The sequence below is a fragment of the Fusarium oxysporum genome, chromosome IV (genome assembly GCF_013085055.1).
Source record: "Fusarium oxysporum Fo47 chromosome IV, complete sequence".
NCBI classification, from domain to species: Eukaryota; Fungi; Ascomycota; class Sordariomycetes; order Hypocreales; family Nectriaceae; genus Fusarium; species Fusarium oxysporum.
This window is the reverse complement of record NC_072843.1, coordinates 3192640-3206832: the sequence shown is the minus strand read 5'-3', so window position 1 is coordinate 3206832 and position 14193 is coordinate 3192640. Positions and strand designations below refer to the sequence as shown.

The 14193-nt window shown below is 48.3% G+C and overlaps 4 protein-coding genes across 4 annotated transcripts; 2 read left to right on the top strand and 2 right to left on the bottom strand.

The window, feature by feature from the left end:
• Positions 1 to 87: 87 nt before the first annotated feature.
• On the bottom strand, positions 88 to 2353 carry FOBCDRAFT_159687 (acyl-CoA N-acyltransferase). The gene is made up of 3 exons (XM_031178628.3): positions 1545 to 2353; positions 892 to 1474; positions 88 to 838 (listed from the first exon to the last, which is right to left on the bottom strand). The coding sequence occupies exons 1-3, from the start codon at positions 2261 to 2263 to the stop codon at positions 437 to 439; spliced, it is 1704 nt and encodes a 567-aa protein (XP_031044515.2). The 5' UTR covers positions 2264 to 2353; the 3' UTR covers positions 88 to 436.
• A 608-nt stretch (positions 2354 to 2961) lies between these two features.
• On the bottom strand, positions 2962 to 5080 carry FOBCDRAFT_221477 (Alpha/Beta hydrolase protein). The gene is made up of 6 exons (XM_031178629.3): positions 4751 to 5080; positions 4622 to 4695; positions 4369 to 4566; positions 4311 to 4318; positions 3564 to 4263; positions 2962 to 3509 (listed from the first exon to the last, which is right to left on the bottom strand). Exons 1-6 carry the CDS (start codon positions 4858 to 4860, stop codon positions 3421 to 3423), a joined length of 1179 nt encoding a protein of 392 aa, XP_031044516.2. The 5' UTR covers positions 4861 to 5080; the 3' UTR covers positions 2962 to 3420.
• A 754-nt stretch (positions 5081 to 5834) lies between these two features.
• On the top strand, positions 5835 to 8150 carry FOBCDRAFT_272907 (uncharacterized protein; the record flags this gene model as incomplete). The annotated part of the gene is made up of 2 exons (XM_031178631.2): positions 5835 to 6097; positions 6155 to 8150. The coding sequence occupies 2 exons, from the start codon at positions 5835 to 5837 to the stop codon at positions 8148 to 8150; spliced, it is 2259 nt and encodes a 752-aa protein (XP_031044518.2).
• Positions 8151 to 9663: 1513 nt separating this feature from the next.
• On the top strand, positions 9664 to 13764 carry FOBCDRAFT_181314 (uncharacterized protein; the record flags this gene model as incomplete). Its single annotated transcript, XM_059608570.1, has 2 exons — positions 9664 to 10203; positions 10303 to 13764. The coding sequence occupies 2 exons, from the start codon at positions 9664 to 9666 to the stop codon at positions 13762 to 13764; spliced, it is 4002 nt and encodes a 1333-aa protein (XP_059464711.1).
• Between the last annotated feature and the right edge of the window lie 429 nt (positions 13765 to 14193).

The following is a 14193-nucleotide window of genomic DNA, read 5'->3' as shown; positions in this document are numbered from 1 at the left end:
TACCCACCTACAGTGCTTGATCGCCATGGGACTAGGCACGCCACGTGCAGAATCCGAACATGATATGGCATCTTTACATTCCAGTCTCGATAAAAGTGAGAACGAGGTAGCAAATCCTCCGAATTATAGACTAGACCATGGGTAACTTAGCTATAGTCGCTGAGTTTAATACGCCCGTGAGCCACCATTCAGCTATCGCCAATTGACTAAACAACTCCAACAGGCAATGAATCTCAGACAGCAAATTCATAATTGGATATACGCCAAATCAAGACTTGTACTCTTTTCAAGCAATTTCTCAATATCTTTTTATTGCTTCTTATTTTTGTTTCTTTCCAGATTGAACTCCTCTCTGGTGTCCCACGATCAGACCTGGTCGTTCAGTCATTGTCCACTTATATTTGCGTAGTAAATCCGCAACTCTTCAACATCCACCTCAAGGCATCACAAGTCCGATACCACTCAGGTTCTCTTCGTCAAGCTGGTTCTTACGATCGACACCACCAGCAATTGGGTTGACACGGTAGTTGAACAGGTAATAATGAAGTTGACCATCACCGGCTCCGAATTTCTGCTGCTCCAGGAAGAGCGCATTGTCCATCAGCGTCAATGCGTTGAACACATCGAACTTGTGGCGCTTGGAGATAATAAGGGCGTCGTGAACAAGTTCGTTAAGGCGCTTCTTGAGAGAAGCTTTGTCGAACTTGTCCTGCAGCGCGACATCTGTACCGTAGTAAAACATGTAAGCAACCTTGATAACGTTGTGCTTAGAGTTTCCGATAGCAGTCGACTCGATGCAGAAGAAAGAGAAGAAGTCAGTGATCTTCTTGTTTTCGTCCTTGTAATTGATTAGTGCCCATTCTCCGAGCTTTTGTTCACACAATGACTTACCTCAACAACGTATGTCCACACAACCTGCTGCTCGTTAGGTCCAACCTTGGGGACAAACCAGTGGTGAGCTTCCTCGCGACTGAACTCTGGCGTCATATCGAAGCGCGCATTGTATCGCTTATACAAATCCATGACAGCATCAAGGTCCTTCTCTTCCAGTGGTCGCAGACCCTTGGTGCTAGTATCGTCTGGTAGCGCATACTTCCGAACTTGATACTGAGGTTTGCTGTTTGCGGGAAGAGGACTGAAACCGCACTCGTAAAGCTTTTGCCAATTAATAGCGCGATGGAAGTATCTGCATGTGCTGACGGGTTTGGGAAGGACGACACCGGCGGTGTAGAGTCCTTGCCAGATCTCGTTGAGGTTGCTGCGTCTGGTAATCTCCTTAATGAGTACTGGCGTGAGACGCTTGCCTCGGAGCTTCTTGTGGATGGCGAGGAAATTGACCTCAGAGCAGGTGACAACGTTCTCGCGGACACGCAGGTGAACGGGGATAGCTGAGATAAAAGCTACGAGAAGACGGGATTGAGTTGCGCGGACACCAACGTGGTATTCCTTCTTCCAGCCAGGAGGCATCATGGCCCTGTGCGTGTTAGCGGGAACTAGTTTGGAAAAGCTAATTCATTAACTAGCCTAGCAATTTGACAACTTACCATCGAAGAATAGAGGGAGAATAGTTGAAGCGGAACATAGCCTCATCGTCCTCGACGTAGTGCTTGTTCAGCAGCTCGTAAACCTCCTTGATCTCGTCCTCCTTGGTCAAATCCATTGTAACCCATTCAAAGCCGGGAATCAGAGGGGCGGGCTCCTTGTCAACCTCCTCGACCTTCTGAATGCGCAGAGGACCCTCCTTTAAAGTCGCATCCTCTCCAAACTTGGGCACAGGCTGCGTCTGCCAGAACTTATACGATCCCATATCTTTGGCGTTCTTTCCGCCAGCGGCAAGACCAGTCATGATATCTTGTAGTGACATTTTCTTAAGCATGTCGGCAGCCTGGGAGCCGGAAGGATCATCGCTCTTGGTGGCCTTATTCACCTCTTGGGAGAGGGCCGGGTTGAGGGCGAGGAACTCCTTGATCTGCTGAGGAGTGAGGCCATCGAGGGCCTTGTGGAAATCGGAATCGGTCGGGGCGGACTTTGAGCCGGTCAGGGCTTCCTTGACCTTTGATCGCTTCGACTTCTTCTTCTTCTTCTTCTTCTTGTCGCCGGAACCCTCAGCAGCGTGCTGCTCCTCATGCTCCTCCTCGGATCCAGATTCGGCATCGTTGTCGTCGGCTTCAGCCTCGGCGTCGGCGTGAGCGATGGCCTTGCCCTTGAGCTCGGCGTTCGTCTCGTCGACGACGGGCTCAACTGGCTTGGACTCCTCGGACATGATTCGAGATAGACCTTTTGGTGTAGGTGTCGTCGATGCTAACTAGTTAATGTTACGTGGGGTGGGGGGTTAATCGAAAGGAGCTCTTTGGTGGGGTAATTTCACGGTAGCATGTGTCTGCCCTCCACTGCTAACGCTAGGTGGGGCTAAACGGCTATAAGAACAACCACGGGAGGTGCCTCGAGTTGCAAACTTGATATTTGCCCCGTGACGTCGTGGTTGGTTTTTCTCGTATATCAATACTAATTCGGTGGAGTCACACGAGTGAACGAGCTATGGATACGGAGAGTCTGATCAGTAGTCAGATTGACAACGTGCTTTGGAGTGCGATAGATGAATGAAGAGTGCCTCTTAGGTAGGTTGACCTAGCTGATGAGAGCTATCTAGCCGGTATTTATACTGCTTTACTAAGGTAGTAGTTGCGTCATTAAGGTAGATAAACCGTATCTGATATTGGATACTTTTATATCGACTGGCTGCCTATAGGGGATTTATTGTTTAGCTTAAGTACTGATAGAATAGCTAAAAAGCTGAATGACTTCTTATAAGCTTGAAAGAAAGGGGAAACAACGATACGGAGAACTGCGGTATTGACACCGCGAAGGCGATAACTTTGATGAGTGGCCAGTTCAATCAATATCTGACGGGGAGTTGTCTCAATTGACGAGAAAATAGAGAATGCCTGGATTAGCAACCGCCTCTTTTCAACACAAGGCAGAGGTGCCCACCGAGTGGACGAGGAAGTCAGTGACGAGGAGCCCTATGATGGTTGTTTCTAGTATTGAATCCCTTAGAGAATCCAGTGCTGGGAAGTATCGCCTATAAGACTATTCATTATTGGCTTTACGAATTCACCTATCCTTCTTTGAAGTCCAAACTCTAGACGCCGATATGAGCATACTCAGATGTTGACTACCCATAGGTAGCCAAGAGAAGTGGTATACACTCCTAGGATTACATGACACTGGAAACATGGAAACCTCGAAGTTGGGTTCCACAAAATAATAAAGTAAAGTCTATGTCGCTTGTCGGATCTGCGCAAAGTAGTTACTGAGACATCGTGTATGAGTTGGTTCATTACAACTCAATGGGCCAGATATGAGGATGCTGCTTATTAGACGCCAAGCAACTACCATGATACGATGTGTCCTTCCAGTCTACTCATCCCTGTAGGTCGTTCCATGAAGATCAAATGCCCTCATGATGGCCAGCGCAACAGGCGCATAGCCCATGATATCGTTGTGGCCTAAATCTCTGATCAATATTCAATCTCAACAAGAATGAACAAATATTCACTTACCACCGTATGGGAAAAGCTCTTGGCGGATAATCATGTTGGGTTCAGCAGTCCAAGTGGTCACAAATGCATCCTTGCCCTTACGTATGGTGCGCTCTTCTTTCCAAGCCTCGAAGTCCTTGTCATCCATAATTCCAAGAGTCTCTTGGGCAGCGGCTCTGAACAACTTGTTGTCTTCCGTCCAAGGAATGTCTTTATCATTCTTTGCATGAATCAAATTGAGCCTGAGTCTCGTCTTCGTATGGCGGACTACGTTGGCGAGCCGTCTATCTGAATGCCACTTGTCGACAACGAAACGGTGGATGAAGCGCACGAGAGAAGGCCACATGCGGAAGGGAGCAAGTACAGGGAAGATACCCACGATGCGATAACCCAACAGGAGATTTGCGAGATCGCTGAAGCCAGCGACTATGGTAATACCCGCAAATTCGATGCCCTGAAGAGCATACTTTTCAGCAACGGCACTGACTACAGCAGTACCTAAACTCTGCCCGAGCAGGACGATGCGACTTGGTGGAATCTCTGCCACGTTGGTAGCCCAGTCAACGAGTGTTGCAGCATCTTGAATTACTCCAGTCTCTGAAGGTGTGCCCGTAGAATGACCAAATCCTCGGTAGTCGATGGCGATAACATGATATGAGGAAGTATCAGTTAGAGAATGATAGCTGAGAGGTCGAATAGCTTGCGCGACATGACCAGCATTCTGTGATGTCAGTTGATATCGGTTAGAATATGGCGGTCACCACTTACACCGTGAACTGAGATATGTGTAAGTATCAATAGGACGAGAACTCCAGATTCAACTTACAATATAGCACTAAGCGAGATTCTGGATCCTCCTTTAGTAGCCGAAATGACTCGGTCTTGGTGAAGTCTGCCGAGAAACCCGGCTCTTGGGATTCGATCTTGGCCTCATTCTGTAGGTATAGAGGGAGTGGAAGGATATGCCAAGCGTAAATTGATTCACCGTCAGGGGTCTTTAGCGAGAACGGAGTTACTTGATTCCCTATGCGAGCATTATATGAGTGTTATGAATTCAAAATCTCAGAGTATGGACATACGAGCGAAACCCCATCGTTCTGGTTGGTTGACATTACTCCATAATAATGTATTGAACTTGTGTGCATATAGAAACCTGATTAGAGAGTCAAAAACGATTAAATCCACAATGATACATGACCCAAACATACTGTCTCTGGAAGAACGGTGTCATTCCCAGTCCCAGGAAAACGCAATATAGGCCCAGTGGCGCTGCGACGGCTATAACCACAGCCTTGACGGCGGGATGAAGATAAGACATGATTTTCTGTTGATGGATCCAATAACAAATCAGAGTAAAAGAGATCTATGAGGGATTCTGAAAATGAAACGCTACCTTGGCCGAGGCGAATAATACGCTCACCTGCTAAGTGCAAGGCAGAGCCCATGAAGGCCTGAGGTCGAACCAGACGCTGCTTTGTCCGCGCTAAGCACCAGTGATCATCAACGGGACTTCTCACGCGGGGAAGACTACGCCTGCATTCATGTACCTGAGGCGCGTCTGATGCGTCTGTGGCCCCACCTATTCTGCTGGGAAGAAAGAGCCGCGAAATGACCACACCTCACCTTACCTCAGGCTAATTGATATACGTTGGTAATTTGGTGACTGCTAAAGTAAGATGTTGATGGGTTTTTGTAAAGGAAGCTTGTGCACTATCACCGACCAATAGGTTGACAGAAGTAATTTCACCAGCCGTCTGCTTTTATCGATAAAACCTAATAGTCGACTCTGACACTCTCACGGCGGCTTCCAAATAGGCCCGGTCCTGTAAGGTCCCTGCTGAGCCCCAGCTTCTTTTTTAAACCTAGGCGCTGGAGTGCTAAATTCAGAGCATGACTTTGGCCCCTTCGCCTTTTCTGTCCAATCAGACCCCTGGATTAACACTCCATGCTCCATCATGAAGGTGTGTTGGACCTGCACCACTGAGCCTCGGATTGCTGTCCGTAGGTGGCTGTTGCTACTGAATGCTACTACCACTTCCTCTTTTCCAATGGGAGCCTTCATTCCCATCTTCCATCTCCCACCTCCATATTCTCTCAATATTCCCTCGTGGCCCAACCTCACCTTCGCTTCTCCGACTATTTCTTGCTCGCGAAAACGATCGATTACTCAGCCTTACACGTTCATTTTGCTCCAAGACGCGCCTTGCATGGCCCTTATATAATGATTGGCTCCAGTCTCGCAGTGTAATTCCCTTGCGCTCTCTGTAGTTTGTCTACTGTTTGAGCTAGTTCATGGAGCGAAAGCGCAAACTGCCCGCGCGGGCTGCCGCTCGAGGCGAAAATGCTGCTAAAAAGCGCAATGTTACACCTCGAGAGCGTTCTGCGACGCCTGCTGCTCCCCCGCCAGCTCCAGAGCCAGAACCAGCTCCGGAGCCTGAAGAACCTCCCCCGCCGCCGTTGCCCAAATCGATTCAAGCTGGTAAACCTCTTCCAACGGTAGAAGTCGCGCAGCCAGAAGAATTGTCATCAAAGGAGTATCAGTCAGTTGGTGAAAGGTATGCCATGTTGAACTTACCCACGAGATAGAGGTACTGACTGACGCGTCCCTGAAGTGGTGTACTTGCCGAATCGCTCTTCCGATCCCGTCACAAATGGATCAGCGAAGGCTTATTTGCAAAGTATTGGACGAAACCCCATAAGCGCAAGGGCGTTCTCAATGAAGACCCTAAAAACCCGCCCAAGGATACCATGTCAAAGGTGGGCACCGTAACGATCACGATTGAGCCTCATATAATCGAAGCCACGATGTACGTGGTGAAGGATCCGAAACCGAAGACTCAGCCCGTACCACAGCAGCAATCACAGCATCGCCCAATCCTTCAATATGGTCCTCCAAATGGTTCAATGCCTCCACCACTCGCGCCTCCAGCATCGGCAGCTGGCACCCCGACACAGAATAGGGCGGCGGCAGCGAAATCCACACCACAAAGTCCATCCCAGGGTCCAGCTCAAAGTCCAGCTCAATCATCTCAAACCCTTACCAGGACCTCTCAAGGCCAGATTGCTACTTCAACGACAGCCCCGCCAGTGAACACTGCGACACCATCCCCGAGCCCAAGCTTACAGCCGAGACCGCAAATTGGAGGGCCTGTAGCACCATCTCCAACACCCTCGATTTCACAAGCGTCTCCCAACATTTCCGCACCAGTGGCGCCTATGTCAGCTTCAGGGCCAACCGTGGCACCAGCAGCACTGACTGGGCCGATGGCAGCTCCTTCGATGTCTCCAGCACCTCGACCGCCTCCAAATTCTCATCCGCCCGCGAGTGGCCTCGCCAAACCTGCTCCAGCTCCAATTCCTGGCTCAGCTCCAAGTGTCACTGCTCCAGGTGCTGCCCCTGCTGCGAAACCGTCGGCCAACGATCCTGTGATTGCTTTATTGGCACAGAAGGCTTCAGGAGATGCGGAACTGCGGGACCTTATGAAGAGAGTGGCCGTGGGGCAAGCAAAAGAGGGTGAATTAGCTCACTTTCAGAAGATCATAGATCAACTGAATGCCGAATATCGAAGTAGAGGGGGGCAGCAAGGGCCATCGGCAGATCGTCTTCTTGTTGATGGTCGCACAGTGCAATATTTTGCTACGGAAGTCAGGACTATTCTTGATATTGTCTTGGCCTCTAACCCCAACCAGAAGTCATCCGAGCTGCGGCCACCACAAGGCAGTGATCCGCTTGTCGTTCTGCTGGTCAAAACTGCCCTAGAGGACCAGAGGACACGGGATATGATTCGAAGGATTGCGGAAAACCGACCCGGTTTCACTGATGCCACAGATCTCAAGGATATTTTAGATAGGCTGCATCGCGATATGAAGACCGCTCCGAGAGCTTCCCCTGCTCCTGTACAAATCCGCCAGCAAACCCCGAACGGCATACTGAATGGACAACAAAAGGCACCCCATAATGGACCTCCACCTAACCCACAGGCTCTCAGATCAAAGGGGCCACCACCTGCGCCGAAACCAGACATTACTGCTGTTGTTTTTGACTTTGGAAGCGGTGACCGATATCTTTTCCCCAAATTCAGTATTCTGGAATATCTACCAACTACGACTGGCCAGCAAGTTGTAGCTTCATTTCTAATTGTTCGAAAGGGAAGCACATCTGAATATGGAGGTGACCCAAAGCTAGACTACTACCAGCCTGTCACGATACGTCTTTTCACGCCATCTGGACGCCATCTGGAGAATCTTGCACGAGTGGTCGCTCCCCAAGATGAGGTCAGGCGCTATATGGACGACGTCATGGATCATATGACCCGCGCTGAATATGTTCTCCTGGCTATGAGGCTCCCGAAAGCCAGTTCGGACGGAGAGAAAGACGGCACGGCCTCGGAGGAACCCAGGACAAACGGCTCGACACCAAAGCCTGACTCGGCAATAGAGCCGAAACCCGCCGCGAAGGTTGGCGTTCTTTGGACGTCCAAAGGCAATTCTGAAACTCCACCAGTAGAAGGACGGCTGTCAAAGCCAGCTCGATATGCTGAGCAGGAGGCTGAAGCTAGATACCAGCGCTTGATCAATCAAGTTTCTGCAAAGGACAACGAAGCCTAAGCATGTTTTGAGTTTTGAAAATCTCTTTCACTATGAGTTGCACAAACTGATTCTTAGTTTGGTGCGTTTACAATGGAGTTTGGCATTTTGTTTTGGCGAAGTTAGGAGTGTTGACAGGGACATTATTCGTGGGATGGATAGGCGCTACTTGCATATAAGTTACCTAGATTATGTTGAACTAAAGAAGAGCAGAGATTTGTTGGCGGAATCCAAACCTCTTGAAACTGTCCGGCGAATTATCATTATCGGGATTTGTACTTGCTCACTGGTTATCAAGCACCATCCCGCGCCCCTTATTATCTCTGGGTCAATTACCAAGTTTCTACGTATCATTCATGGTGTATGGATGACCCTTTGGGCCCCACGATAGAGGCGTTGAAGTTCCTACCGGAAGCATATCGAGATTCTAGCATATTCTTTCCACTAGACAGAACGAGGAGACAGGATTTAAGGCTTGAGAGAAGGCGTGAAGTTAATATAGTTGAGTTGCAACTTTTTATGGTGACATGTGGCAATTTGGTTGAGGATCTGTCACGCCTTTTTCTGGGAAGTCGCTCCATTCATGTTGGTTCGAGGAGTGCAATATACTCTCCACCAGCTTGAACGTTAACCTAGGCAGGTAGTAACGAAACTCATGAGCCTGCGGAGAGGCATCACCATCATGGGTAATTACGTTTTGGCATCGTCATGAACTGTGATTTCATGACACGACGATTGTTGTGAATGCAAGTGCAACGAGTTCGACATCCAAGATTACCAAACGAGTATGTTGCCTCTACTGAGCCTTGTATCCTCTTTTGATTATCTCGATGATGATGATATTCAAGCACGTCCCTTAGAATACAATATCAAAATCACGCAATTGACTTGTAGATGAGGCTGAATTTAGACCTTGATAGTTCCGAGACCGAAAAGGTGCATCCATAGGCAGGCTTCTCACCTGTTGCCTCAGTCAGGAGTATCAAACAGATAGATTGGACCTTACCATAGTCATAGGTCTATCGGTAGGAAGAAAAATGATACTTGGTGTTGTGATTCGCCAGCCAAGCAAATTACGCATACAATCAACCATATAGTGCACTTTACTATTTATCGAACAATGGTTCGGAGAGCTGTGACAGTAGCAGTCATCGATATACCTTGACGAACTTACACAATGACGAGTAACCGTACGATATGGAACCCCTGCTCGGTTGATATGTTTCAGCGTCCTCAGCCATCCGTGTATGAGCAACAGGAGGCGGCCCTCTCTTGTCTCTAGACGAGTCTCGAGTTACGCCCAGCCATGCTAATGGCTATGATGGCTATGATGCTATCAAAAAGAGGGGGACAGGAAGTTTATCTAGATCACGAAGAATATCTGGTTCCTCTTTGGGTATAAGTAGGGTACTTCTTTCCCTGTCCTGACCACTTGTTCTATCTTCTGTGCTTCATACATAGCTCGATTGTGACTACCTATATCATCCCTCGTTTACCTTGGCCATCTACTATTTGCCAGAGTGAGCCGGCAATCATGAGATTGACCGACACCATTCTCGTTGCCCTCCTGGCGTCGCTGGGCTTGGCCTTAGTCCTCCCCAAGGATGATATCAAGAAGGAGGTTGTAGAACACAAGTACAATGATGCCGACCCCCATGAGAACAACTTTCACGGCTACGAAAAGATCACCAAGATCACTTCACACCGATACTATGGACCCAAGGACCACAAGCATCATCATGAAGAGAAGGAGTATGACGACGACGACGATGATGACGATGACAAGGAAGAACATGTTCACCACTCCCATAAAGTAAAGGAGAAGCACAAAAAATATGGCCATCATCATAAGAGCAAGAAGCATGATGATGATCACAAGAAACATCACTCCCATGACTTCAAGAAGAAGCAACACGATCATGGTGAAGAAGACTACGACGAGGAGGAGGATAAGGAACGTAAACTCATCTTCCACACAGACGAGTTCAAGAAAGCCAAGAAGAAAACCGAGGAGAAATTCCCATTCCTCAAAGATGTTGAGTCGGAGACCCCCAAGTCCTACCACAAGCACAAAGTTGAACAGAAGCATGATAAGGAGGAGAAGAAGGAAGCGAAAAAGAAATACCCTTTCCTCAAAGATGTTGTGTTGGAGACCCCCAAGCGCTACCACAAGCACAAATATGAACAGAAGCATGATAAGGAAGAGAAGAAGGAACAGACCAACTCGAAGGATGGCAAACTGTACAAGTTTATTCATCGAGGTGGAATGGACGTCAAGCGCGATGTCGACATCAACATTCATGCTCCAACCTACGAGATTCATCACGATTCCGACAAGAAGCATGATCATGGCGACGCCAAACTTGTCAAAATCTTTCGTGTAAGCTCGCAAGAGTCGACTCATGAAACGAAGTATCCCAAGTACAAGCATGATGACGAGCAGAAACACAAGAAGCCGACAAAGGAGTACCATTCCCTTCCTAAGTCTCTCTATCAGGACGAAAAATCGAAACATTCTGGTGAACTCTACAAGGAAAACCAGACTCAAACTGCTAAGAAAGCCCATTCCCTTCTTAGGCCTCACCGTGAGCATATCAAGTCTAAGCACTATGATAGTCACGACAAGGGTCACTTTGGAAGTGAAAAGAAGTACCCCCAGTCAAGCAAAGGTCACAATCACACTGAAGGGCACTGCCCCAAGCCTGTTGTGGAAGCTACCAAAAGGATTCTCGACCTGATCGACCTTTTTTTCAAAAAAGATAATGGGCACCATGGCTCTCCCAAAAAGCCATCCTATCAGTATAAATCTTATCCTTCTCATGATTGCTCTGATAATGACCACCCTAGCCCTCACAACAATCGCTACCCCGATGACAAGAAACCCCATTCGAGGCCATCAAAGGACACTCACCATCATTATAAGCCCAAGAATGGATACAAGAAGTCTAATCAAGCAGAGGATAGGCAAATTGGTGAAGAGAAGAAGAAAGCACTGCAAAAAATCATTGAATCCCTCCTCGACCTTCTTCCTGTCAAGAAGGCAGCCCCTGAAGACCGTTCCAAGAAGTCTAAGCCATCCGAAGACGATCAGGACTCGCACCATGAGTCCGAGAAAGAGCACCACTCTCATGAGAGACCTTCCTACCTATACAAAGAGCATGCCGAGTACAAGCATGATGACAACAAGAAGCATATCAAGCTGAGCGAAGACCGTTCCTCTCACTATGAGCCAGGCTATAAACATCAGGAGTTGGACTCACATCACGACGAAAAGAAGAACGGCTATGATCATGACCATGAGGACTCTGAGAAGGGTCAATACTCGCATGGTAAGCCTATTTCTCAGTACAAGAAGAAATTCGACTATAAGCATGATGACGAGAAGAAGCATATCCAACTGAGCAAGGATCACGTCTCGCAGCACAAGCCAACCTATCATTATAGGAAGCCGGATCATCAACATGATGACAAGGACCATGAGCAACCTAAGAGGCCCGAACCTCATCATGAAGATCAAGAGGCCGAGCACCATGGGGGCTATAAGAAATCAAAGGACCACTACTCATACGACAAGCCAAGATACCAGTATAAGGAGCATTCTGAGTACAAGCACGGCGATGATAGCGAGCGTGGCTCGTTGGATCAAAGAGTGAAGCTGGATCGTAAGCACATCGATCACTACAGAAAGTCTGGACATCATAAGGATCACGAAGATGAAACGAAGGCATACAAGGATCACCAGTCTCGTCGTGAGCCTCACGCCAAGAGATCGAACAAGCTTGTACCCAAGCTCAACACCACTCAAATCCTCAACCTGGAAGCCCTTAAGCCGCAGGACCGAAAGCGACTCGCAATGGGCCTGCCCCTTGATGAGCAGACCAGAAAGGAATTCGGCGAGTTCAAGGACTGCACCCCCAAGCTGATTACCAAGCTCAATGCCATGTATGCTACCATCGTCGATGACCCCAAGTACGCACCTTTCATCAAGTACATCAACACAGAACGCAAGTTTTCCGACAGAAAGAGATCTGCTTCTGAGCTCACTCCAGAGATGCTCGCAAAGATCGAGGCTATGGATCCTATGATTCGTGGTATAGCTGCAGACCAACTCGATTTTGACGCGAAACTCAAAAAAGAGTTTGTGAGTGCCGGAAAGCTCTACCCCGGCCTTATCAAGAAGCTTGAGAAGGAGTATGCGCGTATTGTAAAGGACCCCAAATACAAGAAGATCCTTGAGAAGCTCAAGTCTCATGGGAAGCGATCATCCCCGCCCAAGATCCCCAATAGGATACTTAAAAAGATCGAGGCCATGGATCCAGTCCTACGACGCGTAGTGGCAGAGAAACTCGATCTTCCCGCGAAACTCACAGATGAGTTTGTAGATTGCGGAAAGCTCGACCAACATATGATTCACAAGCTCAACTGGGAGTATGCCCGCATTTACAACGATCCCAAATACAAAGAGATCCTTCAAGAGTTCAACACCAAGTCCAAGCGATCTAAGGGTCAGGACGAGAATACCCAGGACGAGCTCAAGCCCCTGACCAAAGATGAGATGAAGGAGGAGGCCAAGTTCAAGGAGGAGGCCAGGGAGGAAGTCTTGGCCAGTGAGCCGAAAAGGCTCACTCCAAATCAGCTAAGTGTGATCGGGCGTATGCCTAAAGTGCATCGCGATGCTGCAGCCAAAAAGCTTGACTTGCCTAAAGATTTGCGAAAATGGTTCGTGAAGAACAAAGTCTATAAGGGTGAAAATCTCGAGCAACTAAACCATGAGTGGATCCGAGTTCAATCAGACCCTCAATATGCAGACATTGTCAAGCAGATCAAGGCGTTGGAATTTAAGGGATTCGGTGAAGATGACCAGTTAGTCAAGGACAAAGCCAAGAAGAAAATCGAGGACGCAGCCAAGAAGAAAGCCAGGGAGAAAGCCGAGGGGATAGACAAGATACGGAAGCGATCTGTACACCAGCTTACCGAGAAGCAACTCGAAAGTCTGCTTAAGCTGGACAAATACGAGCGCCAGGCCCTCGCGAGAAAGCTTGAGCTAGACCAGTCACTCGCTTATGAGTTCGTCAACACATCTAAGCTGAACCCTGTTCTCATCGAGAAATTCAACGAGGCTGTCTCCAAGAATGCTGGTACTCCTCAGCACCAAGAACTCCTCAAGCTTGTTGGCCAGGAATCCTCCAAGCCTAAGGAGGAAGAGCTGAAGTTAGAATCTATCAAGAAGGAGGTACGCCTGGAAATCGCCAAGAGCCTAGAGTTCGACGAATTCACCAGGGAAGAGTTTTTGGAGGCCAAGGAGCTGGATAGCAGACTCTTGGACAAGGTCACGAAGTTTTGGGGGCTCAAGAGGATGAAGACCACAGAGCAGGGAAAGAAGGACGACATTAAGCACTCTGAGGTTGTGAACAAACTTCTCGAATCGGCCCTGGAGAAGGAGCGCCAAGAAGGTGAAGATCCCCAGCGTAAGGACACCGATGATAAGAAGCTCACCGAGACTGACCAGAAAATGAAGGAGAAGCTTGAAAAGACAAAAGCAAACGGATGGTGCGATGAGTTCGTTAGCGAGCTTGAGGACGCCTGGGGCACTAAGAAGAAGAAGACGGAAGATGAGAGCGGTGTGAAGGAGTAGTCAAGCTGAAGTTGTTCAGATTGAGATACAGAGATCAGTAGTTAGAGGCAAAGGTACTTACTTGATTGGTTTTGTTCGCAGGGTCTGTTTACTGGACCCAAATCAGTATTTACACACCTACCTTGGATAATGAATACATCCGTTTCGAGACCTGATTCAGTTGCATGATTGGCATTGGTATTGGCATTGACATTGGCATTGGCATTGGCATCGGCATCTTGGTTTCTAGGAATAGCTTCAAATCCCACGATAGAAGTCATAAAAGTCCGGGCCGACGATGCCCCCGATTCACGTGTTAATCAAGTCGATCAAGACGCCGTCATTACCTAAATGCTTGGCACATTGGATTGGATGAGGATGAGGATGAGCGACAGGACAGGGGAAGGAGCGAATCATTACGTAGGTATGTGTACGTACCTTCCCTGTCAG

Excerpts from the sequence above, each read along its gene's own strand:
- FOBCDRAFT_159687 (XM_031178628.3), bottom strand. The coding sequence starts at position 2,263 with ATGTCCGAGGAGTCCAAGCCAGTTGAGCCCGTCGTCGACGAGACGAAC. Across the intron at positions 1,475-1,544 it reads TCTCCCTCTATTCTTCGATG|GGCCATGATGCCTCCTGGCT; the intron begins GTAAGTTGTCAA and ends TAACACGCACAG. Across the intron at positions 839-891 it reads TGTGGACATACGTTGTTGAG|GACGAAAACAAGAAGATCAC; the intron begins GTAAGTCATTGT and ends ATCAATTACAAG.
- FOBCDRAFT_221477 (XM_031178629.3), bottom strand. The coding sequence starts at position 4,860 with ATGTCTTATCTTCATCCCGCCGTCAAGGCTGTGGTTATAGCCGTCGCA. Across the intron at positions 4,567-4,621 it reads AGAACGATGGGGTTTCGCTC|GGAATCAAGTAACTCCGTTC; the intron begins GTATGTCCATAC and ends ATGCTCGCATAG. Across the intron at positions 3,510-3,563 it reads AGAGCTTTTCCCATACGGTG|GCCACAACGATATCATGGGC; the intron begins GTAAGTGAATAT and ends TCAGAGATTTAG.